Genomic DNA, 27,519 nt, shown 5'->3' on the forward strand with positions numbered 1-27,519 from the left:
GTTTTGGAGGGTGCTGCCATCTCTACGCAGATGACACGCAAATCCACTACTCGTTTCCATCTAATACCAAGGAAGCCCCTCGGATGCTGAACCAGTGCCTGGCCGCTGTGGCGGACTGGATGAGGAGGAACAAGCTGAGGATCAATCCTGACAAGACAGAGGCCCTCCTGGTCAGTCGCTCGTCGGATCGGGGTATTGGGTGGCAACCTGTGCTGGACGGGGTTGCACTCCCCCTGAAATCACAGGTCCGCAGTTTGGGGGTCCTCCTGGACTCAGCGTTGACACTCGAGGCGCAGGTGTCGGCAGTGGCTGGGAGGGCCTTTGCACAACTCAAACTTGTGCGCCAACTGCGACCATACCTCGTGAAGTCTGACTTGACCACGGTGGTCCATGCCTTAGTTACCTCTAGACTGGACTACTGTAATGCGCTCTACGTGGGGCTTCCCTTGAAGACGGCCCGGAAATTACAATTGGTCCAACGCTCGGCTGCCAGATTAATAACGGGGGCAAGCTACAGTGAGAGATCTACTCCCTTATTTAAGGAGCTCCACTGGCTGCCGTTCGTTTTCCGGTCCCAATTCAAGGTGCAGACCATCACTTATAAAGCCCTAAACGGTTTGGGACCCACCTACCTTCGTGACCGTATCTCCCACTATAAACCTGCCCGATCTCTCCGATCATCTGGAGAGGCCCTCCTTACATCACTGCCTATATCCCAGGCCCGCCTGGTGGGTACTAGGGAGAGGGCCTTTTCTGCTGTGGCCCCCCGACTATGGAATTCACTGCCCATTGAGATTAGGCAAGCTCCCACTCTATTAGCTTTTAAAAAAGATTTAAAAACTTGGCTCTTCCGCTGCGCTTTTGGAGAGTAACTGTTATTTATTTCTTTTTTTGCTCCTCTCCAACATCTTTCCTCTAGACGGTTCCACTTTCGTATGTCCCTGCTCCCCGTGGTCTCCATTCCCTTTATCTTTCTCACCCGAGTTTTATCTTTGTATTCATGCGGCCGGCCCTGTTTTTTTTACTGTTTCTTTGATTTGCGTTGTAGTGTATATTGTATATTATTACTTATTGCACTGTTTAATTGTTCTCTGTTATGTTGTATTTATACTTGTTATATTGTTTTGCTCTCGGCATGGCCCCATGTAAGCCGCCCCGAGTCCCCGTTGGGGAGATGGTGGCGGGGTATAAATAAAGTTTTATTATTATTATTATTATTTTCTGAGTGTTCTTTATTAACTGCAAAAAAATGTTGCAATTGGCCAACTTAATTAGCATTGAATAGCCTTGTCGCTTCTGTTGTGAGAACTGGCTGTCACCAAGGATGTTGCCCAGGAACACTTGCATGTTTTACCATCCTATGGGAGGCTTCTCCCACAGGGTGGCAGAAAGAACTCTTTTCTGAGTTTTTTTTCATTGAACCAGGCTGCTGTCTGTGCCCCTTTCAGAATGTTTCACCTCATTTTCTGTACCTATGACAATTGGATTTTGAAGAATTTGGGTTGTCGTGGAAACAAGGATTGATGATAAATTGGTGCTTGAATGAGATTTTCCTGCTTCTTGGCAGGGGGTTGGACTGGATGGCCCACGGGCTATCTTCCAACTCTACGATTCTAAAGCTTCAGTGGAGACAACCTTTCCCCATGATAACTTTCCCAGGAATTAATTTCCCTTTCCAGGGCTAGATTCCCTCTCATTTCCTGTTGCCCCACCTCCATTTATAACTAGTTGTCTTATTTTAGTCATGTTTGTAACTCGGGGATTGCCTGTACACTGTAAATGCCAGGTAAATGTAACTGTCCCTGAATTGGTTATGTTTTTCCAATGTAAAACGTATGTATAGAGTAGCTGAAACAAATATTTGTTCTTCATTTAAAGAAATTAAAACTGTGTAAGTAAGCAATTATTGCCAGTAGAGAAAGAGCTTTTCATACAAAATTTATTTTCACGCTTTTATAGAAATATCCACAGGTCATTTTTAGCCATGATTTAACAGATGTTAGTAACAGTCAATGTATAAAATGAATATATGTATCAGTGACGTGACTGAAGATGACATCTTTCCCGATCCTAATTTAACACTGCCTATATATTTGTTTTGACAAGACACCAGAGTCATAACTGTGAGTGTTTTGCTTTGTTTCTTTTGAGATGCAGCAGTGTTTCAAAGTTCTACTTTCAAAGTTCTAACATTTCAAGTGATTAAGTCAAAGTACAGAGATGGGATTTTAAATGATAAGGTTCTACCCACCATTGCGTAGAACTGACATGGTGATTTTGTAAAATCTCGATTTAAACGAATCAGAGGAGGTGGATGGAGAAAGCAGTAGTGTTTGGTGTACAATGATGTCGGTCATTAGAACAATATCCAACAGAGAATTTACACATTTAACAAGCAGCTTTAAAAACAATCAAGATTTAGTATAAAGAGTGAGGTCAAACAAAAAGTAGAATGCAGAAAACTGAAATTAGTAACCAGAAACTGAACCTTAGAAATCAGTTATCTCAACTAATGCCATTTTGTAGTGTTATCACAGAGTACAAGCATTGTGGTTTCTGAAGGGAAATATTTAAAGGTTTGCATAGTTTTCATCCCTTCTCAAATATCATCCACATACTGTAAGGTTTATCTGTATTTCATATGCAGTAAATGTTACATCACACTTATAATTCTTTTTTTAACAGTACCAGTATTTTTAAATATGTAGCTTGAAAATACTGCAAATACTTTGTTACAATCAAGTATTAAACAGCACAAGTGTATGGAACTATACTTTTAATTGAAATTTAGGTATTCATGACATTTATTCAGTAGTCTTACATTGGATCAGTACTGATCCATAGTTACATTTTGGAGCTTATTTTTTTCTTTCAAGTGCTATAACATCTGCAGTAGTTAAATCTTGTCCAAGGCCAGTTTTAGAAAACCTTTTCCATTCCCCAGCCTCAATGAGTACGTTGCCTTGTTTTCCATTAAGTTAGTCATATAAAAAAATCTATAGATTAAAACATCTGTAAGTATGCATTAGTGCACAGTTATTTAGAAGATAAAAACATTTATTTACTACATAATCAGAAATATGTAAAGAACAGCTTTCTTAGAATGTTTAGTCATTGAAATTCAAAGCTTTAATTGTTGGCACATTTGGCAGAAAGTGTTCATTTTTAGGTGACAATCCTATAGATACATACCTGGGATTAAGTCTCAATGCATTCAATGGAACTCATTTCTGGGTAGGCATCCACATGATTGCATTGTTAATAATTCTGTACTCATTTAAATGCTATTGCTCACTAGTTTTGAAATTTATTTAAAAATCTTTGGCTTAACTGTTAGTTGAAGACAAAGATTTATAGTAAAAATAAATATATAAAAATGACTTACAGTATATACAAAAAGTACAACCAGTATTCAAGCTTTAAAAAACAGACCTGTGTATATTTGGTGTGAGCAACACTTTCATACAAAATGATTTTAAAAACATTATTGAAACATGTCCTATTGCACATTTAAGATCACACTAACAACCATGGCTACATACAAGTTTTAAGAGAAGGAATGAGCAAATTTAGAGATCTCATATTCACCTAAAAAACATTAAGTCAGCACCACTGTATACAATGGCAATAATATTATGGGATATTTATTTATCGTGCCAGAAGCAAATCGAGGGTACAAGTTGTAATGTAGTTTTATGGGTGGTGGAGCTGTAATGGTTTAACTCCCTTGCTTTCCCACTCTAAAAGGAAAGAGTGCTTTGAATACATGTAGACTGCCATGGCAACTCTACTTATAAAACATCAGCTAGTCTGTGTATATCCATAGATTTAAAAAATGGCTTCCATATGAGTATGATGTCCAGACAAAGTTGAACTTCAGCACTTTTCATTTTAGAAACTAAGCCACACAAATTTGCATTTTCCGTTGTCCATATGGGGTTGGATCGGAGGCTGACTTTGTTCCTATGGAGATTAATGCTACTAGTAAATCAGGTCTTAATTTAAAGACCCATAGTTGAGATCCATCCCATATACTTTTAAGAGGAACTCATACACAGGCCTGTAGCAAAATTTTTCAGATAAAAAAAAAACTGGTTTACTCATGAATTTTAACTGGTTAACCAAATCCCCATGCTAAGTCAATGAGATGTAAAACATTAAGAGTCCGTCCAGGCACTATCTCAAGCAGATATTGACAGGTCTGAACCTGGGGGGCGGGTGGGTCAGGGGTTCAACCCCCCCCCCCCCCCGAAATTTTCAAAACCCCTCCCGAAATTTTTTTCTGGCTACGGCCCTGCTCATACACACCTGTTAAAGAAAAAAATCACCACCAAAAACATCAAAGCTGTACAAATGTAAAGGGAATTCTTAATTTCTGGTCAAATATAAGGTTTCCCTTTTTTTCCCCTGGGTGGGAATGTGTCTCACAAAAGACCTTCTCTTAAGCCTTTCAAAATCCAAACTACCATTTGTTCCTTTAAAATTGAAAGACCCCAAAACTGAGTTTCAGCCAGGATCCACCAAACTTGTTTCCAGTGACAAGGCTTTATATGAATAATGTGAAATAATAAAATCTGGTTGGGTACAGAAGACCTCTCTCTCTGAATAACCACAACCATCTTCCATATGCCTGAGAATCAGACTTTGGAAAAGCTACTTTTCAAAGATTATAATTCTCAGTATATACTAGCTAGCATTGCTATAGGCTACTGGGAGCTCCAGTTCAAAAAAGTAGCTTTCCTGAGTGTTTTCTAGCAATATTTTCCAGTCTTGGAATTGGGATGTTAGTCAAGAAGACAATCTGACCAATTTGGAAATTCGTTTTCCATTTTAGGCATTAATTGACAATAACACCTCTTCGAATGAGAAGAAATGCAAATCAAGTCTCTAAAGCAGGCATGGGCAAACTTTGGCCCTCTAGGTATTTTGGACTTCAACTCCCACAATTTCTAACAGGCTGTTAGGAATTGTGGGAGCTGAAGTCCAAAACACCTGGAGTGCCAAAGTTTGCCCATGCCTGCTCTAAGGCAATATAACTGGGAATGGAAAGAGCTAATAAAGTTCTGTCAAACAAGAGTCCCAATATAATTTTTCAGACAAACCTGAGGCAGCTCATAGTAAGATATTACTACCAACCATAAGAACAAAAACACAACTTAAACTGGTTTCTCCTGCCACATTCACATAATAATAATCAACAAATTGAAATATAGGAACACTCCTATATTTCTCATAATCTTGTATATAGGTGAGAGTGGGGCTCAGCACTGGATTCAGGAACTTCAGACAGGTTAAGTGAAAATGTAATAGGAGATTCAGAAAGACCAGACATATAACACAGTTCATTCTCTGGCAGGGGGGCTCCGCTGAGCCATGTAAGGACTTGAGTTTCACTTCTCTTTTGATTGCAGGACATATACTCAGTTTCACTCTGCTGGAACGGAGTATATATGGATGGGCTGTTTTTCCTTCTCTGAAGTCCGCTGGCTGACACTGTGTATGATTTGCAAATAATGGAGAAGTAAAGGGGATCTCAACAAGCAGATAATAAGAATCCAGGATTCTGGACACAAAAAATGAGCTCGGAGAAAACAGATCCACTACTTAGGAGGCCCTGTCCTGGTTTATTCCACAAAAAGAAATGTTAAGCCTTTCAGTTTTACTCCTTCTGCACATACCTCTTTCATTTTCTGGACATAAACCTGCTTTTTTAAAAAGTGGGGATGTAAAATAAGACATGTAGATCTATTTAGTCAGGCTTAACATTTAGATCTGTAAAACAAAATTAAAAAGCTTTGAAATAAACGTTAAAATATCTACAAAAAAGGGCAGCCAATTCTGTACACTAATCTTCCTCAATCAATCCACTGTTTGAATCAATGACACTTTAAAGGCCATTTGAGTTTTTTGGTTCAGGAGTGTGGAGTTTTCCTAGGAATAGCTTTCATTTTCACTCCACTTTGTGATCCATTGTTTTTTCACTTTCGTTTTTCCATCTTTGATCTGCCTTTCCTCTTTTCGAATTCTTACAGCATGGTAGCGGGGGATGCTGTCATCGTACCTGGAACGCTGGAAGAATCCGCACTGAAGGAAGGGGAGGGAAAGAAATACATATTTTAGTACATGTTAATTTGTACTTTCACTAGCAGAAGGCAAATGGTGTTCCTTAAAAAGAGAGGAAGATGCAGGATGTGAAAGCTCAAATATGGCATCAAGCAACAGCAAACAGTGCAACCCAAGCAGAATTAATGTCAGATTTTTCAGACATACAGAGAGAAATGTATTTTTGAGCTAAGATTATGATACTTCTCATCCAGTAAAGTTCAAGGAGTGTTTTAGATTTTGGATTAATACATCAATATTAATGTCCTTCTTAATCATAAAAACAATCCTGGCAGTCCCAAATCAAACCACTATTAGGCCGGGCTGTGGTGCAGGCTGGTAAACAGCTGCTGCAATAAATCACTCTGACCATGAGGTCATGAGTTCAAGGCCAGCCCGTGGCGGGGTGAGCACCTGTCAATTAAAAATGAAATATAGCCCCTGCTCGTTGCTGACCTAGCAACCCGAAAGAAGCTGCATCTATCAAGTAGGAAATAAGGTACCACTTATAAAAGTGGGGAGGCAAGTTTAACTAATTTACAACGTTGGAATGAGGAAGTGCCATCAGAGTGGATGATGAAGCAGCTGCTCCCCCCTGTGGCCAGAATCGAACATCCCCTCAGGAGAAGGTTAAATTGCCTCTGCGTCCGTCTGTCTGTTGTCTCTGTCTCGGTTCGATGTGTTTATCGGCATTGAATGTTTGCCCTATAAGTACATAATGTGATCCGCCCTGAATCCTCTTCGGGGTGAGAGGGCGGAATATAAATACTGTAAATAAATAAATAAATATACTCAGCTTATATGTAAGGGGTAAAGGGGTGATTGGGGTGTAAGTGCTCACATAGCAACCCCAATAATCCTATATATACCTAGATCATTCCTTGGACCCTGGGTTATATCAGCAGGTCACCCCTAGATTTGTCATTCTTCCCTTAGCTTTTAACACGTTAGCCTTTTCAGTAATTAAATTTCCCATCCTTGCAATCTACCAAGTAGAATGAATATTTTTACATATGTCAGCTCAGATTTTGCAGGAGCATGAAGTATCATGCAGTAGGCAGGCTTCAGATGAGAAATACATTATCAAGAACAGGAAAAATAAATGTGATCCCAGAAATTGAATATCAAGATCTGCCTTTAACTGGAAAAGGCAGCAACAGCAGTAAAGGCTTCTGACATGCATTAGTGGTTAATAAAGCCATTTGACATCTGAAAATAGGTGTGTTTATAATAAAATAAAAACTTCAATAGTTATAGTGCATGCCCTATTGAAGCCGCTGGCTAGTAAGAAATTGTTGATTACACATGTAGGCCACAATCTAGATTGATTTACAATCTAAATCTATACATGCTTAGATTTACAATCTAAATCTATACATGTAAAAGCCACTGAGTTCAGTAAAGCTAATTCCTGGGATTGCAGATTTAAATCTGTGTCTGACTATGGTCACAAAGGCTATTAATTTAACTAGCACATACATTTTTGTTTATTTTATGCTTTTGTTGACTTGCCTTGTGTATTCTTGGAGAATTCTAGATATGTAATTCAAAAAATCAGCCCCAAAACCTGGGTCAATGTATCTACAGGTCAGTGAGAGTACTGCAACTTAACTCTTGTGAAAAAAGGAACCATCCCCTTTCATGAGCAGAGTAGCAGAAGGCAATTGCTTAAGTCTGTCCAGGGAAAACTTAAAAGAATTAACAACCCTCTTCTGCAATTTCTGACATGGTGTCGCTTCAGGCCTTTTTAAATATGTAGAAAAGGAAATGGAGGCATTATCCTGAAAATCCTCTTTCCCCTCTACAGGGAACGAACGGCCTTTGGCTTAACCACAAGTCATATTAAAATACATAAAACCTAAAAAAATGACTTCGGGTTACACATGAGGTCAACTAATACATGAGTGTATGTGTGTGTGTGTGTGTGTGTGGTAAGAACTATGGCCTCCCATCAACAAGTGTTGGAAGATCCCATAGACAGGTTTAAACTTATTGTCTAAAATGATTCCACTGACTACTGGTATGAAAACAAGGTTCATGCTTTTAAGGCTGCTGTCTCAAGCACGTGTACCAACCAGTTATTTCTCATTAAAATCAATCTGAGCAAAAGCTTATTTCACAGTGAACACTAGGCGAGATTCTTGCTCCAGAACTGCAATATGAAAGTAAAAGCTAACTCAGTCACAATGCTCATTCCCTAATCAGGTACCTCCCTTCTCCTTTTTCTTTGATATTATCATAAATAGTGCAAAAGTGCCTCAAAGACTATTTAGCCTCACATATTTTTAAAAAACTGCATAGCCAAGGCTGCATCAACAGTGTGCAATGAAGCAATCTGACACTATTGTAACTGCAATGGCTATGCTATGGAATAATGGGAATTGTAGTTTTACAAAACTATTAGCCTTCTCTGCCAAAGAATGTTGGTGCCTTGTCAAACTATGCACAAATCCCATCCCATACCCCCCCAACTGTCTGATTTGGTAGGGGCAAGTTTGAATAATTCTCTGCAGTCCCACTTTTTCAGCTACCTTTGTAATGCTTTGGTTTTTCTCTCTGGACTTTCCTACTTTGTCCTCAAGTAACTTCAGTTTCTGCAAACTGAATTCAAATTACAAAAGTAGTGTTCCATTGAATTATCTCAATGGGGGTGGGGGGGATCTTGCCCTTCTCAGAAGGCTTAAGCAAAAGCAAACTTCTGCAGCCTCTCCTGGCTTCTATGTTCTTCCTCATCATTACTTTTGCCATTTTGTCCCCACTCTGATGTCGCTTGGTGTCTCTGCCTTGATCTGTGAAATGCTAAAATATATGAAGTCACTGGAGGACAGAAATCCCTGCCCACTTGCAAATCACCTTGAGATCTACCAGTAGATTCTAGCCTACTTTCTGCATATCATAGTTGAAGACACGTTCCATGCTTCCCTGCAATTTGTAGATTCAGATTGGTAGTCTTTGAGAAGCAGTGTTACACAAAATCTTATCTGATATTGCTGATCTTTTTGATGGGGAATCCTTGGAACACTTAACAACAGTTTGGGTAAATTTATTATTATTTCCATTTCCGTATTTCCATAGTATGTTTTTAAAAGACCCTACGGGTATAGTTTGCTTTCTGGATCACATCATTTCTGCATTCAAGCTCTAAGTGGAAACTTTATACTAAAAAAAACTTTTATAATGTCAAGGAAGAATGCACAAGTAGGCAATATTTTAACAAAGAAAAGAATTTACATCCTCGTGCTTTGAGAAAGGGGATTATTATAAACAATGCAAGCAAGCAGAAATCGATATTTCCATAATGAGGCAATTAATGGAACAGATGCAGCAAGCTTCTAATCATTAGCCACCGCAACCAAAAGCATGTCCCGCAGCTGACAAATCCAAACAAAAAAAACTGATCAATTACCAATTACAGAAGTAGATCAATACTACGCATCAGAAGTAAGCCTCTCTTTATCAGATGGCTGAGCATGGATCTCAGCCTTGTGATATTTGGCATCATAATGATCTTTCTTATCTCTCTTGAAGAAACCACACTATAAGGAAGCAAGGCATTTTAGTCAATATTATGGACTAATGGGAAAAACAAAAAATAAAAGGATGAACCAGATGGCTTTACATTTGCATTTTAAAATGTTTTTTTTCCAATTATTTCACAACTTTATAGTAACATTCCCACGTTAACAAGTTTCCATCAGGATTCTTCCATAGCTGATTACCTTCTTGATTGCTTTAAGCCTTCAGTTACATAGATTATACATTAGTTATCAGCAGATGTACAACCATTATTTTTAATGTTTGACAACTATATTCAGTACAAGGGAATAGCACACATGAAATCATGTTCTATCTGTTGTCTATACTAGTACAGTGTTCCCTCACTACTTAGTGGTTCGCTTTTCGCAGCCTCGCTGTTTTGCGGTTTTTTAATAATCACTAAAATAATAGTATAAATCATAAAATAATATTATAAATCCCTCTTTCTACTTCCTTCCTAAGGAGAAGCCTAAGGAAGGAAGGAGAAACCGAAGGAAAAGTAAAGGAGGCTGAAACAACTTTGTTTTTGCCTCACAAGACATGTGCATGTTTGAGAGGCGAGGAGGGGACAGAGACGCTACTTGCCACTGAGATTGTAAACAACACAAATATAGTGTCCCTACTTCGTGGTCCTGGAACGTAACCCCTGCAATAAGTGAGGGAACACTGTATACACATTATTCTAAGAATCCAATTTTGGTATGATAAAGAGAGATGGAATGAAAAGGTGTGTGTGCATTAATGTGCTGACATACTATTATTTATTTTTGTGTCAACTGTGATTGCTGTTATTGTTATAAAAGTCTGACTTCCCTACCAATTTTTCACAATGAACACATTCCCCATTCCAAATCTCCTTTTACCTGTTGCAGACTCTCTTTTAATATGACCATTTTACTGACAGGTGGAAAGTGAAGGGGCACTAGCAGAGAAGCATCTAGTTTTATCACTATAGCTGACGCACAACAATGATGTCAGTCTCTGAGACTGCTGGAAGACCCATAGGAACTCTTGGTCATTGTGTGTCTATCATAGGAATGCAGCTGGATTCTACTATGCTGCTTCCACCCCGATCTCCACCAGACAATAAATGGCTCTATTGGGGGATGCAGCAGGCAAAGATTGGGTTAGAGTGGAGAACTGTATATGACACCAACCTGATCAATTACCCTAGCCACTATTTTGATTGCTGTAAAAACTTATTAAAAGTATCTGTGGATAAAAAAAATCCCTAAAGGCTCTATATCTCTTTTATTCCAGGCAAGCCTTAAATAACCTGAAATACTTAAGACAGATGGAAGCACTGGAACATGTACATAGATATCTCATCCCCTGTAATGTGTTGACAGCTGCATGCACACTAAGGTAGGAAGAGAAAAAAATACTGAGTATTGTAAGAATCTCTACATGCATCTTCACATGGAAAAATGGTGTGTGTGTGTGCGTGCGCGCGTGAAAAGAGAGCAAGAGAGAAACTCTGACTAAGAGATATAGATAGACCTAATGAAACATATCTAGAGACAATCTCCTTTTGTGATGTTGGCCAATTTCAACATCTTGGCCTTTACAGCCATAGAGACTACATGCGAACACCTATATTTTATCATTTAACATTTCACACATATAATATATGGGTTTACATCCAACAGTGTCTGTCCGGGAATTAATTGGGTCCTGCCGATATAATGGACACAGCTAGTGATAAGCAAGCTCCCTGCATTGTTATCACTAGCTGTGCTCTTGCTCTGATTGATAATGACAACAACTATGGTAACAACAAAGTGAGTTTAAAATTACCATTTGGTACCTTCCAGCCCAAATAATTAAGATTTATTCGCATTTATTTTAAAACACATTTCCCTAAACAAAGGATGGGCAATCTCTGAGGACCAGAGCCCAATTTGTCCACATATATGGAAAGCCCCAACCCTCATTAGGCCTCCCACTTCTGAATTTTGTTACCTGTTTTCTTTCAAAATGCCTCCACATTCCTAGAGGGGTAAAGGGAAATGTGACCATATTTGGGGCCTTCTCTGGGCTGCTTCATTGTCAAGAGAAACAGTTTTCCAATTTCCGGCTTACTTTCAGAATGACTGAGATTTTAGACTCCTCTGTCTAAAATATCCCAGAGTGGGCAGAACTGAAAACTTTATGGAATTGCCTACTAAGCTCCCTAGAGGATATGCAAGGAATTTTCAATGAAAAGAAACAATGTGGGGGGGGGGGAATCTACAGGCCCCTTGGGGGCACACTTTGGCTCATCTCTTCCCTAAACTGAACTGGTAGTGGTCTTTTTCCATCTGCAAAAATAATATTTTATAATATTATGTGTTTGCATGTTTCAAATAATATGTGTAAAAATATTAAACCAGCATGTTCATAAAATAACTCACCTTCCATAGCAAAAAGACCAGCAAAGCGAGCATCAATAATCCAGCAAGAATGGCTACTAAGACAATCCACCAAGGAACCCCCTTATACAGTGCTACCGTCTTTGCAGGAAAGACAGTAACCCGTACCTGCCAGAGAACAGAAAAAGTATATATATGTTACTAGCTATGCCCAGCAGGCCTGTAGCGAGGGGGGGGGGGTTAGGGGTTCAACCCCCCCCCCCCCCCGAAATTTTTCAGGTTATAAAAAAACCTGGTTTACTCATGAATTTTAACTGGTTAACCAAATCCCCATGCTAAGTCTATGAGATGCAAAACATTAAGAGTCCCTCCAGGCACTATCTCAAGCAGATATTGACAGGTTTGTAGTGGGGGGGGGGGGGGGAGGGTGTGCCAGGGGTTCAACCCCCCCCCTGAAATTTTCAAACCCCTCCCCCCGCCTGAATTTTTTTCTTGGCTACAGCCCTGATGCCCGGCCACACGTTGCTGTGGCAAAGTGGTGGTGGTATTGGTTAAAAATTGCTGTGGTATTTTTATTTGACGTTATTTGTATTGTTAAAATTAATTTTATTGTAACTTATCTTTTTATTTATTATATTTTATTATTTTGTTTTATTATTTTTAGTTATTTTCTGTTATTATAGTATTTTATTGTATTAATTTTTTAGTGTTTTTAATTATTTTCAGTGTTTTTTTATTATTTTTATTGTATTATTTGTATGTATTTTATTTTTTATTCTTTTATTATTTTTTATTATTTGTATGTATTATATTTTATTATTTGATTATATTATTTTTATTTTATTTTTTTAATTGTATTATTGTATTTTATTTTTGATGTATTTTTTGTATTTATTTTATTATTTTTGTTTCTCTTTGTATTGGGTTGCTCTGAGTTCTGTGGTCTGCCTGGTCATCTTCAAAATGTATTCTCTCCTGATGTTTCGCCTGTATGTATGGCAGGCATCCTCAGAGGTTGTGAAATGTGTTGTAACGAAAGCAAGTGGGGTTTATATATCTGTGGAGTGACCAGGGTGGAAGAAAGAACTGTTGTCTGCTTTAGGCAAGTGTGAATGTTGGAATTGGCACTGAATAGCCTTGTAGCTTCAAAGCCTGGATGGTTCCTGCCTGCCTGGAATGAAGAAAATGTGGCTCCCAGTATTAAAAAAAATCTGTGAAATCGGACAGTTAACTAAAGAACAGCACTGAGCAATCAGGGAATTCCAGACATGATGTACTAAGGGCCAGCTAACATCTCCCAAGAAAGGATTCCCCCTCCGAAGCAGGAAGTAGGCAGGCCTTGAAGGTGGAAGGGCATTCAATGGTAATCAAGGTGGGGAAGTGGAACATTCACAGTTGCCTCAGACAGATAAGAGTTGTCCCATCCTGGATATCATTGCTGAGATAGAAATAAACATTCCACTTGTCTGTTTTCAAACAGATCTCATAATCTTTGAGGATGCCTGGCATAGACATGTATGGCAGTTTGGTAACAGATAGGGTCGTGAGGGAACGTGATGTTTAATAGGCTTTTCCTGAATCCCTTCTTTTTATCCAACATGTTCAGTTATCCAACGTTCTTCCGGGGTGTTTATGTTGGATAAGTGAGACTGCACTGTATATTTATAATCTTATATTATCTGCTTAGGACTGGATTATATGAGGCCCCTCCTACACAGCTGTATAAAATGCACATTGGATTATATGGCAGTGTGGACTCAAGATAATCCAGTTCAAAGCAGATAATGTAAGATTATAAATGGGTTATATAGCTGTGTGGAAGGGCCTTGAGTCTACACTGCCATATAATCCAGTGCAAATTAGATAATGTGTGGAAGAGGCCTAAGTGAGGCCTAACTCTGCCTATCCTCTAAGCTGAGTGGGTTGCTAGGAGACCAAGTGGGCGGAGCTTAGCCTTCTAACTGGCAGCAATTGGATAAAACAATTATTCCTCTCCCTCTAATTAGGACTTTATTTTTCTTTTCTTTTTGTTGTCAGCACCTAGGGGCAAGGATTTTGGGTCGTGTTGCCAAGTTTTGTGTGTTTGGGTCATGTAGTTGCGTTGTTGTGCATCTTTGCTGTTTTTTTCGGTTTTGTGGCTCCGGATTGTGTTTTTGTGGTGTGGTTGTGTTGTAACAACCGTGAGGCAAGGCTTTTGCGTTGTGTTGCCAAGTTTCATATTTCTGGGGCGTTTAGTTGTGTTTAGTCACGGCGCAAACAACTGTACCCTTTTATATATATATAGAAGATTAGAGAGGACATAATTTCATTTGTTCATATGGTGCATTTCCATTTTCATTTCACACCACTTGGCGGCCAAATGGTCTGTTTTCACCTATCTACTGTGATCAAGATTGTTAGATTGTGATTCTCCATATCATTAGGAAATTAGCCGCTGGAAGTTTACTGGAAAACATTCTTATATTTTTCTTCTGAAACTTGGATAATTTAAAGTAATTTCTGCTGGTGGTAATGGGTACTGTGGCCCAACGTATTGGAAAGTTGCCATATGTCAGACTGAAGAAGGCTGCCTTTGAACTATTAGGCTATAGTAGACATTAGACAATGCTACATTTGCTCAGGGATCATTTTTATTAGCATCTACAAACAGACGTTTTTATTGTTTAATTCCCATCCATATTTATGGAATGTGCAAAACTTAATCAGAAATCTTTAGGTCTCAATCCAAAGGTTCCATAGAGAGGAACATGAACCTTAGAAGTCTGGAAGGGACAGATTTTGTAGGAAAGAGCTTGAGTTCAATAATTTCATTATTTCTCAAGCAATTTATTAATGGGAAGCTTTTTTGTGTCTAGAGTGACTTGTGAAACTGCAAGTTGCTTCTGGTGTGAGAGAATTTGCCGCCTGCAAGGATGTTGCCCAGGGGGCACCCGGATGTTTTGATGTTTTACCATCCTTGTGTGAGGCTTCTCTCATGTTCTCGCATGGGGAGCTGGAGCTGACAGAGGGAGCTCACCCGCTCTCCCTGGATTCAAACCACCCACCTGTCAGTCAGCAGTCCTGCTGGCACAAGAGTTTAACCCATTGCACCCTCACTGGTAAGCTTTAATAGGATGTTATGACACATGCCGAAGCATAGTTCAAATTCCAGTGAAATTAACTGCACAATCTTGAGTCAGTCACTACCTATCAGGCTAACCTACCTAACATTGAAGGTAACATGAAAAAGAGGACTTCTTATACTGCCTTGAACTCTTTCGAGGGAAAATGGATATAAGAGTCCAAAGACCATCCACAGGCCTACGTACAGAGTATCATACTTTTTAAAAAATAATTTTTTAGGAATTTGGCATTCTAAATTCAAAAATGATCCCAGATTTGCTGCATCATGTAGGTTTTTTTCACAACTTGCTTTGACAATTTGTTATAATATGTGACTGGAATTAGTAAAGAAATTTAAGAAAGAACTGTCTGTAGTATGTCAGTTTATTGTGTTTTTTATTCCACATCCCAAAACACATTACAAACAGCTACAATGTTTTAAAAAACCAAAACATTGCAGACCTGTGAAATATGTCAATATGGCCCCTAGTCCATCTTAAAGGCATTTTGCCAGTTCTCAATAGCAAAGCATGCAAGTTTGTCTCCTGGAACTATGAATGCCCTTTGGAAACCAACTGACAAAATCATGAAGTCCTTGAGTGCTAACAGATGATAACTAACCTATGAATAGAGTAGAGTTCCGGTTATAAACGGGTGGGCCGAATGTCGGATAACCGGAAATGATGGTTAATAGGGAGGCCCTAGTATCCCACCCAGCAAGCCGGTTTAGGAAAGCCCTGTGCGTGTTACTGCCTAGCAACACACACAGGGCTTCTCCAAAGGGCCGAGTGCTTGCTGGAGGGAAGAGCCTCGTCCCTACAGCAAGCACTTGGTTTAGGCAAGCCCAGTGCGTGTTGCTGCCTAGCAACGCACACCGGGCTTCCCCAAAGGGCCGGCCTGACACATCGGATAATATGGTAGGTCAGATAACCGGAAGTCAATTAACCGGAATTCTACTGTATTTTCAAACTGGGGGTGATCAGCCATTTGGATGCATTGCTTTGGACACACTCAGCTCATTGCCTATACAGAAACACTATATAGCCATGGTAATCAAAGACATGTTTCAGACTTACAGGAGTAGCTTGATTTTCCAGTTTAATATTATCTGCATCAGCAATGAAGATTGAAGCTTCAAGAAGAATGTCTAAATAGTTCATTTTGGAGTACTCCTGGTGAGGTAGGGAGAGAGGAAAGAAGAAGAAATGCTTTCGTTAGAAAAACCAAACAGAGAGGAGAGAGATTTTAAATTATACTAAATAAATGAGCAGGACATACCTCAAGAAAAGTGCTATTCCACAATCTTGCACGCAGCATTATGGAAGCTTTGCTATCCAAACCTTGCAAGGGACACCTTATGGTGACACAATTTGCCTCCGCATTGCATTCCTGCATTAAAATACACCAAATGTTTATAGAATCGCCTATTATAAAGTAGAGAGTCAATGTTTCTGCCAACTATCTTACAACAGAAGGGAGATTCTGAGGCAAAACTGATACCAATAGGGCAAAATGGAACATTTATGCTCACTGTGAAAGTTCCTTTTCTGCAATTGTATATACTATGTCTGTCTCTGTGTGAATCCTTCAAGCTGTGCCTGGTTCCTCAACCTTGCCACCCTAAGGTACATTCCCACCTTTCCAGTGCTGCTTATGACAAAGTTCTGGACCACAAAAGTTTGCCTGGCTAGGAGTGTAAGCCAACTGCATAGCTCTGGAGGGAACTCCTGTCCATTAATCATAAGGGGCAGGAGGGAAACATTCACCTACGCAGCCACCACAATATCAGCCAAATATTTGACATGGCTGTTGTGGTTCAGTCTGATGATGAAGGGGGATTTGGGTTTCAGCAGGTTGATCCAGGGAATATTGAAGGCTCAGAAATGCAGGCTGATCAAGAGAATGTTGAAAGCTTTGAGTTTAGCAGGGAAGCTGAAGTTAGTGATAAGGGTGACCTTTCACAGGATTTTGAGCACTGTCAACATCAACAAAGTCCAGATGGCTCTGGCAGCGATGGGGAGGAGTTCCCCTTAGATAGAAAGACTAGATTAAGGTTGAGGCTTGGTCCCAGGTGTTCCGTGATAATCGCAGGCAAGCGTGTGGGAGCCAAAGTCCAGAGGAATGTGTATCTAGCTTGCAAGAATGGTTAAAAGGGGTGGAATTGGGGGAAGATTTCAGACAGAGCAACGTTGATTCTGGAAGCTTAACTCTTGTCTTGTCTCGGTTCATGGAAATATATCTTCGCTTCGTTTCATGCCTAGAATCTGTGTTTGGATTATATTTTTGAAGCTCATGCTACCTTGTTTCTCCAGGACTGCTATGCTATTTTAGGGACTCTGGAATATTATCTACAAAGACTTTCAGTTGTGTTCTGTAGATTGCCTTTGCAATCGGATTATTGCTTTCTTTACCGCTTTTAATTAAGTTTTGCTATCTTTTATCAATAAACTGTAAAAACCAAGTCTGCTCTGGTGGAGTGTGTGTTAGAGCAAGGTGAACCCGTGCTGAGGTGCAATAATGGCTCATCCTTACAAATGGAACCATGCTGCTTCCACAGTTCAAACAAGGCCTGGCTCCTGATACTTGGAAGCAAGCTAGATTTTATGGCCTGTATGGCCATGTTCCAGAGGCATTCTCTCCTGACGTTTTTCCTACATCTATGAAAGGCATCCTCAGAGGTTGTGATGTCTGTTGGAAATCTGTAGAAAATCCAGGGTGGGAGAAAGAACTCTCGTCTACCAAAGGCAAGTGTGAATGTTGCAATTGGCCAGCTTGATTAGCACTGAATACGATTTAATGCTAATGTTGGGAGGATTCCCAACAAAGGATTCATCCAGACAGGAAGCAGCCAGGCTTTGAAGCTGTAAGGCTATTTAATGCTAATCAAGCTGGCCAATTGCAACATTCACACTTGACTCAGGCAGACAAGAGCTCTTTCTCCCACCCTGAACATTCCAGGGTGTGGCAGCCACAAAGATGAAGTTTCTAGAATATAACAATTATTTTCAAAGTAAGTACTGCACAATTAAACTGGAATAACATTTTCAAACCAGGGATAAAAATTTTCCCACAAATTTTGTTATAGTGTTATAATCAGTTCTCCATCCATATCCACAGGTTCTGTATCCACTGATTCAATCATCAACTACTTGAAAATATTTTTAAAAATTAAAAAGGAAACCTTAATTTTGCCATTTTATAGAAGGGACACAGTTTTAGTATGCCATTGTATATAATGATTTGAGCATCCATGGATTTTATATCCATGGGGAATCCTGGAATCAATTCCACAGTGGATCCTGGATACCATAAGGTCCACTGTATATTTTTATGTTGTAACAAAAAGTGTGAACACTCTCAAAATATAAATACTAACATTTTATTATGGCATTATGTTACTTTTTACCCCCTAATCTGACAAAGTGGGTCTATTCAACTGAATCTATGCCACCATAAAATTGTTACTCTTCATAGTGCTAAAAATAACTTTATTGTCTAATATCATTTTATAAGCCAAAAGACAGTAATTTTCAACATCATGCCTAATACATTTAGTACACTTGCTATAGTTTCGCATTTTGGAAAACAAAATAAACACAAAATATATCTTATTATTTTGCTATATATACATAACTACACATTCTCTGAAGTAAGTTGGAAGCTCCAAAAGCAATTTGCAGCTGAGTGAAAATATGTGCTTACCAAAGTCTTGTATTTTCTTTCTGAAAACAAAGAAAAACCTTTACCACCTTCTGTCTGCTTCTCTGCAACTTCACGTTTTGTCCTTGAATGTCGAGAGGTCTATAAAAATGAACCAGGAAATAAAAGAGTTCTATAAAACACAACTGGATTCTTGGAGCAGCAGGGGTATTTATTTATTTAGATAGAAATAGCTTTGAATTTTCAACCCACAAAGAATCCTAACCTTTCAGTCTGGCACCAAAGCAATTTGATTACTTTGAATCCAAAACATTATTACTCTATATGTTAGATCTTTCATTCCAGATCCAAGAAGCCAAGCAAATGTATCAAACATCATACTTCATTTTAAAATGAACACTGCTAATTTAATGGTTGGCAATTTTATTTAAAAATGTGGTCATTTACCTCAATTCCCAAAGGGTTTATTTCATGTGGAGGTTCACACTGGAGTTCTCCTAATTCTTTGGAGTGTATTGATACCAAATACAGCAGCCACTTCCCTCCCTTCAGTTCTTTCGGCCACAGTATATCCAAGGCGGCTGCACCAAATGTCTTCAGGGGCTTGCCCAAGTTCGTTATCTGTCCAGAAGAGTTTTATTGAAAATATATGCATTTCCTCAAACAGTAAGGGCCCTTCCAGAATATCAAGGCAGAAAATCCCACAATATCTGTTTGAACTGGGCTATCTAAATCTACACTGCCATATATTCCAGTTCAAAGCAGATAACGTGGGATTTTATTCAGCTGTGTGGAAGGGGCTTAAGCCTATGATCATATACATTGTGAAGCATGCACTTTTTTAATACAAAAAGAAAAGACCACGACATAAAAGCAGCCATTCCAATGTTAATGTTCATATATTTAATTGCCTTAAAAGTAACATGGATTAAAATGACAACATGGCAATGCCCTTTAGCATCTCTCATTATAGCATGAACAACATACAATGTCAAGATGTTTGTGATGATTTTGTTTATTTAGGGAAATCTAATAAAGTTAAACATTTCCTGGAGAATTTGAGATCTAAAAGAAAAAGATGTTTCAAGTGAACATATGTTGATTAGGATTTTATAACCAAATCCTCAGAATGCGAAAATGCTAACAGATAAACAGCCACTCCTCAATGTTTAACTGCAGAACTAAATAGGCTGGAATGGGAAGGATGTAGGTTGTATGCAGCATCCCAGGGTCTTGGGGGGGGGGGGGGGGTCCAGTTTTCTATTTTTAAAAAGAACACATAAAATATTTTTCCTTCAAATTTGGGGGCATAGGGGACTGTTTCACCACATTTTGGGGGCCCCCTGGGGAGGCCAAAAATGGGGAGGATATGTTCCCCATGCCTTCTAAAAGCCATTCAGGGATATTTGGAGGCCAAAAATATATATGATTTTTTAAAATGATATACATACAGCCTTCTGTGATCTTTTAGCAGAGCTAACATAACCCCTAACCCCCACCCCTCCAACAGACAGTGGCTTTCAATTGCTGCTTCTCCACATATTCTGGACTTTACCCTGTACCAATGTGGCCAATTAATCAGGGATTTTTGAAGCCCGAAACACGAGAACTAGCCATAAGTTGTGAACCACAAGTCTAACTTTTTCAATTTTTCCCTCTCCCCTACCCAGCCAGTTTCAAACATGAATATTAAACTCATGTCCTGTGCTTTAATCGCTCTTCTGTGTATTTTAATATGTATTTTAGAGAAATATGTTTTAATATGTATATTTCATAGAAATGCATTTTAATATGTGTGTTTACAGAATTTTTGCAATGTTTGTGTTTTGACTGTGCTGTGACCCGTCTTGAGCCATGAGGAAAGGTGGGCAAGAAATAAAATTATTATAAGATTAGTACACAGCAAACAAGATCAGTATGCTGGAAGCTATATTGAAAATTGATGTCTTAGGAGCGATATAATTTTATGTTTACAAATAACTGTGGTTAGGGAAACTTTTAATGGTACCTGTTGTAAATATTGTTTTATATAATGTGTTTAAATTGGTTTATTTTAAAATTTGTATATGATGTTTTAGTTGATTATGTATTTGTGTATCGATGTACAGTAGAGCCTCACTTATCCAAGCCTCACTTATCCAAGCCTCTGGATAATCCAAGCCATTTTTGTAGTCAATGTTTTCATGATATTTCATGATATATCATGATATTTTGGTGCTAAATTTGTAAATTCAGTAATTACAACATAACATTACTGCGTATTGAACTACTTTTTCTGTCAAATTTGTTGTATAACATGATGTTTTGATGCTTAATTTGTAAAATCATAACTTAATTTGATATTTAATAGGCTTTTCCTTAATCCTTCCTTATTATTCAAGATATTCGCTTATCCAAGCTTCTGCCGGCCTGTTTAGCTTGGATAAGTGAGACTCTATATGTATATGTTTTGGCGTTTTTAAATTTTGTACGCTGCTTTGAGTCCCACCCATGGGAGGAAAATGGAATAGAAATGAATAAATAATAATAATAATAATTATTATTATTATTATTGAATCACACGTCAGACCCAAGTGTCTAAGACTATGTGATGTATCGGGTGGCCTTTTGCAGCTGACAGATGGTAAAAAGATTATTATTATTATTATTATTATTATTACTACTACTACTACTACTACTACTTACTACCAAAGCCTGAAAAATGCCATGATTCTAAAAAGGACAGTTAAGTAGAATGTTTCATTAAGCAATACATTCCCATGGCTTTAGAATATGCATTATTTGTCAATGGCTGAGTCTACACTGCCATATAATCCGGTTCGAAGTAGATAATCTGGATTTTATATGACAGTGTAAAATTCAGAGAAAGGCAAAACTCTTTGAACATTTTTTTTTTCTCAAAAGTCCTGTGATAAATTTGTCTTAGGATGATCTTAAGTTAAAACAACTTAAAGGCACACAACCACCACAACATCTAGAAAGGAGATTGCTTTTATGAAAAAATACGATGTCTTTAAACAATGTCTTACAATGCAAAGACAACAGCAAGATTATTTGACCACCAAAAACCCCGTTTTTGAATATGAAAGAACTTACTCTGAATTCATACTCAATTAAACTACCAATGTCATCTTCAGTTTTCATCGCACTTTCACCAATCACGTTGCCCCCAAAATACACCTGGGAAGGCTTAGCAACTCTGTTGAACAAAGAAAATCACAATGTAATGACCATAATAAAGGATGTCTCCAGCATTGATTTGTTATGCTAACTATGATGCTTACCCTGTGAGTGACAAAAGCAGCTCAATAACTACTTTAGCTCTTGCAGTAATTGTATCCAAATTAGTTTGATTGCTTGTTCTATAACAAAAGAAGGAAGCACAGACATTTTAAAAAAACAAATGTCTTCTTGTTAAATTTCACAACCGAATTTCAAAGCATTTGCAAATATTGAGGAAGATGATGCTTGCAATTGAAAAGAAAATAAGACAAATCTTACGTGTCCAGTTTCAGATTAATGTCCAAATCCCTTGTATCAACATTAACTTTAGTTGTACTTAAAATCACATAAAATGTTACCTAAAACAAGAACAAATGGATAAATCCTTGAAATATATTTCAAAAAATGCATTTCACATGACAAATGTGCTATAGGTTTGGGTTTTTCTTATTGTATCAGAAGCCAATTGACAACATATTGCAAGTTTGCTTCTGGTGTGACAGAATCAGTCGTCCACAAAGATGTTGCCCAGGGGATTCCCAGATGTGTTACTATCCTGTGGGAGGCTTCTCTCATCTCCCCACATGGAAAGCTGGGGCTGACAGAAGGGAGCTCACTCTGTCTCGAGGATTAGAGTTAGGATTAGGGCTAGGTTTAGGGTGAGGGTGGGTTTAAGGTTAGGGTTTAGACTTTGGGCTAGGTTTAGGTTTAGGGTGTGGGTTAGGGTTAGGTTTAAGATTAGGGTTAGAGTTAGTATTAAGGCTTACGGTAAAGGGTTAAGGTTAGAGTAAGAGTTAAGGGTTAGAGTTTAGGATTAGGATTAATGTTGGGATTAGGGTTAGGGTTAACGTTAAGGTTAGAGTTAGGTTTAAGATTGTGTTAGGGTTAATGTTAGGCTTAGGGTTAAGATTAGCGTTAACAGTTAGGGTTAGAGGTTAGGTTTAGGGTTAGCATTAACGATTAGGGTTAAGGGTTAGGGTGTGGCTTAAGGTTAAGATTGTGCATTGCTGTTAGTGTTAGGTTTAAGGTTAGGGTTAGAGTTTAGGGTTAGCGTTAGGGTTGGGGTTAAGGTGAGGGTCAGGGTTAGCATTCAGGCTTAGGGTTAGAGCTACAGATAAGACTGTGTGTTGGTGTTACAGTTAGGGTTAGGGTAAGGGTTAGATTTTGTGTTAGGGTTGGTTTAGGCATTACAATTAGTATTAATGTTAATGTTAAATTAGGGTTAGGATGAGGGTTAGGGTGAGGTCAGCAATTCAGCTGGCACAAGGGTTTAACCCATTGTGCCACTACGGCTATAGGTGATACGTTACAAGTAGATAGATATGCTGTAAATGTTAGCAGTTACTTCTTAAGGCTAACATTCAAGATAGATGAGATAATGGTGACAACTGCAGAAACTCATATTAGTGTTCTTTTCTCACCCATTTTTGCAGTTGTATATTCATATTGATATACAAGCAAAAAAATTGATATACAGTAGAGTCTCACTTATCCAACGTTCTGGATTATCCAACGCATTTTTGTAGTCAATGTTTTCAATATATCGTGATATTTTGGTGCTAAATTCATAAATACAGTAATTATTACATAGCATTACTGTGTATTGAACTACTTTTTCTCTCAAATTTGTTGTATAACATGATGTTTTGGTGTTTAATTTGTAAAATCATAACCTAATTTGATGTTTAATAGGCTTTTCCTTAATCTCTCCTTATTATCCAACATATTCGCTTATCCAACGTTCTGCTGGCCCGTTTACGTTGGGTAAGTGAGACTCTACTGTATAAGCAAACTTAATATTTTGAAATAGGCTATTTTATACTCTAGAACTTTTATGGATCAATGTTATCAAGAGTGTTATCATCAGGGCTGTAGCCAGGGAGGTTTTAGGGGTTCACCCCCCCCCCCCCGAAATTTTTCAGGTTAAAAAAAAAACCTGGTTTACTCATGAATTTTAACTGGTTAACCAAATCCCCATGCTAAGTCTATGCAAAAAATTAAGAGTCCCTCCAGGCACTATCTCAAGCAGATATCGACAGGTCTGTAGCTGGGGGGGAGAGAGATTAGGGGTTCAACCCTGCCCCCCCCCTGCAAAAACATTTTCTGGCTACGGCCCTGGTTGTAATTCCCACTGTATATAAAGACCAGTTTCCATGAAATAGTTGTCTTGTTGCTTTCCCTCCCAGACTCTTAATTCAATTTGTCAGTTTTATCACATAAGCCATATTCTAGCTATCCATGTAATCTTTACTAGTGAGACTTTTCTTTCTAGTGGTGCCTCTCTTCTTTAGAGACAACAGCAAACTTAAAATAATAATAATACTGATAACAGTACTGATATTGATGGTAGGATTACCGCAGAACTTCATTTTTTTGGTAGCAAGTAATATTCTCTCTTGTACTACTACAATTAAGCTCATTAAGGGTATCAGAATGAAGTAAGACTCTGATTTTAATTTAGGAGTGCAGGAAGTCTGCCTGGCCCACTGGAAGTCCAAAAAATATTATTTCCCATCCAAACATTCCTGCACAGGCTATGAAATAAAACATTACTTACATTAGAATTTCTCTTAAAAGGATTTCCAAGTTCACACTCCACTTGAGAACCATTTGGGTTAGCAACACAGATTAATTGTTTCTCCTATATTAAAAATGACAGGAATGTCAATTCAAAGGTAATCAAAGCAACAATATCTTTGAATAGTCTCGTCACTTGCTGGAACACTTACTGGAAAGCCTTTGTGCTCCCTGAAAGCAGAGTATGTCAAACTATCTGGAAAGTTGGCAATGAATCTGGCTTCATGCGCATCTTCACCATCCTTCTGGGGATCTTTTGGATCAGACGGACTGTTTGTGACTGTGATTTCGAGGGCAATGTCTTTCTGGTCTTTGAGGACAAGCATTGGAACATTGTTTTCCCTGGGGAAATAGCATGAGTCACATTTTAAGAATGTGTAAAGAAAGGGGCTGTAAATGATCAAAAATCATGTACATTATACATAATTGCCACATGCTGTAAAGCTTACATTGGGAAGTAGGAAAATTTGTCTTCACTGCCTTCTTTGGTGCAGAATCTGTAATGAAGCTTTAGATTGCTGTTGCAGGTATGGTCTGATCCACAACCTTCTTTCAGGAACTGCACCTACAAAGAATCCATGCCAACCAATTAGATTTCAAATGGTGTATTATATTTAAAACAGTGATTTAAATAAGCTCTGTGCAATATTCAGCCCATCTCTGAAGCCATTTCCTGCTAACCTTCCTGCCTTCTTTCTCACAAACTGCTGCATTATTTGTATTTTGACAAGGTAGACTTATACCTGCAGTCTTGAAATCCTATCCCACATTATTCTAGTGATGTCAGGATCCTAGAGTCATACAGGCCACACGGATGAAATCTTTATCAGTCAAACACTGTCTGTTATATCCTGCATGGCAGGGGGTTGGACTAGATGGCCCATGTGGTCTCTTCCAACTCTATTACTTGATGATATCAGCTGTTTGATATAATAATAATATACCCCGCCTCCATCTCCCCGAAGGGACTTGGGCTTACATGGGACAAGCCCGATCCAACAAAAATTAAAACCAAACATAGATTAAAACATATCTCAATAAAATCAACATCATTACAAGAAGACAATAACATAAAAACAACATCATCAACAGCCAATAGTCTGAGCAGTAATGGGTACTAAAATTCGGGGGGAAGTGAAATGTGCAACAGAATTTCAGAACAGGGCTGGTGGACAAAAATATGGAATGTCTTCAGTGCCTATACACACAAATATCAGTTTCTCAACACAGTTGCTAAAATGTATGGCTGGCAAAAGATTTTTTCTTTTTTTCAACAACAACACCTAGAATACTGCTGCCAGCATGCTTGTAGCCATGCTCACTCCCTTGAAATTATATTTGCACCTTTACACATAACGGATAAAAAACTGCTGAGAAGATGAGGTGCTTTGTGCATGTTAAAATGCAACACACATCACTCTTTTCTGTCGCAGTATGTGTTCCAGCTGACAATACAGCGGAAACTGTCCGCAGACGGAAGTAAAGTAAGTTTAGATAACATAGGTAACATAGTGCAGCATAAACTAATACAGAAACACCTCTGGATTAAAAAGACAAGAAAATCGTACTTCTGATTTAATGGTACTTGGCTCATTAGAATTGAGAATTGGAACCAGTTCTGGAAGTGACCTTCCTTGTCTCCTCCTGGGCAGTGAGCTGGACTCAGAGCCATTAATTGTCACTCCAACAGTTACAGGAATTGGACGCAGTTTATCTTTGATCTTATCCTAAGTAATATGGAAAAAAACTAGTTAGAGCATAGAATAAATCCCTATTCGGTTTGGTAACAAGCTATCTTACTTCAAACGTGTGTGTCTCCAAATAAAGGCTTGGAATCAGAGACATTTCGAATTTGCAGAATGCTATTGTAAAACTGGGTTGTAATGGCAAGATCACATGCTTGTTTCCAACATCATTATGCTGAGGTGGACCAAGTAATTTGAATTAAGAGAACTACATACACCATACTAGACACAAATCAGCTCTACTGGAGGAAGGCACCCACTTGGACATTTTCATGCATCTCAGAGAACTAAGGTCCAAGCCTTATATTACATTTAACAGAGTCTAGCTTGCCAGCCTCCCTGCACCTTCATGTGTATTGGGGCGATGATGCCTCTCATTTTCCCCATCAGTGGCCTAATTTATGTGATACCAACCCTGTAAGTTACAGTAGAGGAGAACATTTATATATTTCTTTGCAGCAGTGGTTCCCAACCTTTGGGTCTCCAGGTACTTTGGACTTCAACTCCCAGAAATCCCAGCCAGCTTACCATCTGTTAGGAACTGTGGGAGATGAAGTCCAAAACACCTGGGGGTGCAAAGATTAGGAACCACTGCTTTACAGCATGTAGCCTCAGTCTCCACAAAACCACTTATGGATCTATATGTTGACATATTTCTATGTATACTTCTCACTTTCTCTCAGCCTATTTACTTTACAAGGTTGTTATGAGGTTAAATTGAGGAACACTATAGCCATGTATTGCATGGTGAACTCAATGGGGAAAAGGCAGAATACAAATATTGGCTGGAATTCACTAGTCTACATATCTGTAACTGATTCACATTCACGGTTCCTGTGTATGTACAATGGTGGCAATGTTGCCATGATCATAAGAGTACTCCAACCCTGCCTTATTAGGCATCAGTCATTGTAAGCAACTGGAGTTTGTTCTTCTATCAATCAAGATGCAGCAGTCTGTTGTTTCTATCCCACTCCCAATAATGATCACACAGGGATCCTTCTGATTTTGACAGACATTGCTAGGTGGAGGGAGGTTGGAAACAGCTGTATGCTGCATTCCAGACAGGCCCAATATCCCAGGATCTTAGCCTGTCTGGAAGGGCCTCAAATAATCAAAAGAACTGATCTCTGTTGCTTGCAGTAGCTACTGACTAGTAATGTAGGATCAGGGAGGTGATCAGGCAAGGAAACATTACTTTGAGGGCAATAGACATGCTTTTC

General features: G+C 38.6%; 1 protein-coding gene across 5 annotated transcripts in view; it reads right to left on the reverse strand.

The window, feature by feature from the left end:
* Window positions 1-1,921: 1,921 nt before the first annotated feature.
* The window catches only part of itga6 (integrin subunit alpha 6), a 96,655-nt gene continuing 71,057 nt past the window's right edge, over window positions 1,922-27,519 (reverse strand). For 3 of the 5 annotated variants that reach the window (XM_062969182.1, XM_062969185.1, XM_062969181.1), the window contains 13 exons: window positions 26,120-26,278; window positions 25,001-25,116; window positions 24,704-24,893; window positions 24,532-24,615; window positions 22,254-22,333; window positions 22,037-22,114; window positions 21,849-21,951; window positions 19,200-19,373; window positions 18,795-18,893; window positions 16,371-16,481; window positions 16,169-16,264; window positions 12,033-12,158; window positions 1,922-6,084 (listed from right to left, as the gene is read on the reverse strand). In XM_062969182.1, the coding sequence (XP_062825252.1) occupies window positions 5,932-6,084; window positions 12,033-12,158; window positions 16,169-16,264; window positions 16,371-16,481; window positions 18,795-18,893; window positions 19,200-19,373; window positions 21,849-21,951; window positions 22,037-22,114; window positions 22,254-22,333; window positions 24,532-24,615; window positions 24,704-24,893; window positions 25,001-25,116; window positions 26,120-26,278 (1,569 nt within the window). In that variant the 3' untranslated portion in view covers window positions 1,922-5,931. Of the gene's footprint in view, window positions 6,085-9,508; window positions 9,639-12,032; window positions 12,159-16,168; window positions 16,265-16,370; window positions 16,482-18,794; window positions 18,894-19,199; window positions 19,374-21,848; window positions 21,952-22,036; window positions 22,115-22,253; window positions 22,334-24,531; window positions 24,616-24,703; window positions 24,894-25,000; window positions 25,117-26,119; window positions 26,279-27,519 lie in introns of all 5 variants that reach the window. The other 2 variants (XM_062969184.1, XM_062969183.1) reach the window with 1 other exon arrangement.

The sequence above is a fragment of the Anolis carolinensis genome, chromosome 1, assembly GCF_035594765.1.
Source record: "Anolis carolinensis isolate JA03-04 chromosome 1, rAnoCar3.1.pri, whole genome shotgun sequence".
NCBI lineage: Eukaryota > Metazoa > Chordata > Lepidosauria > Squamata > Dactyloidae > Anolis > Anolis carolinensis.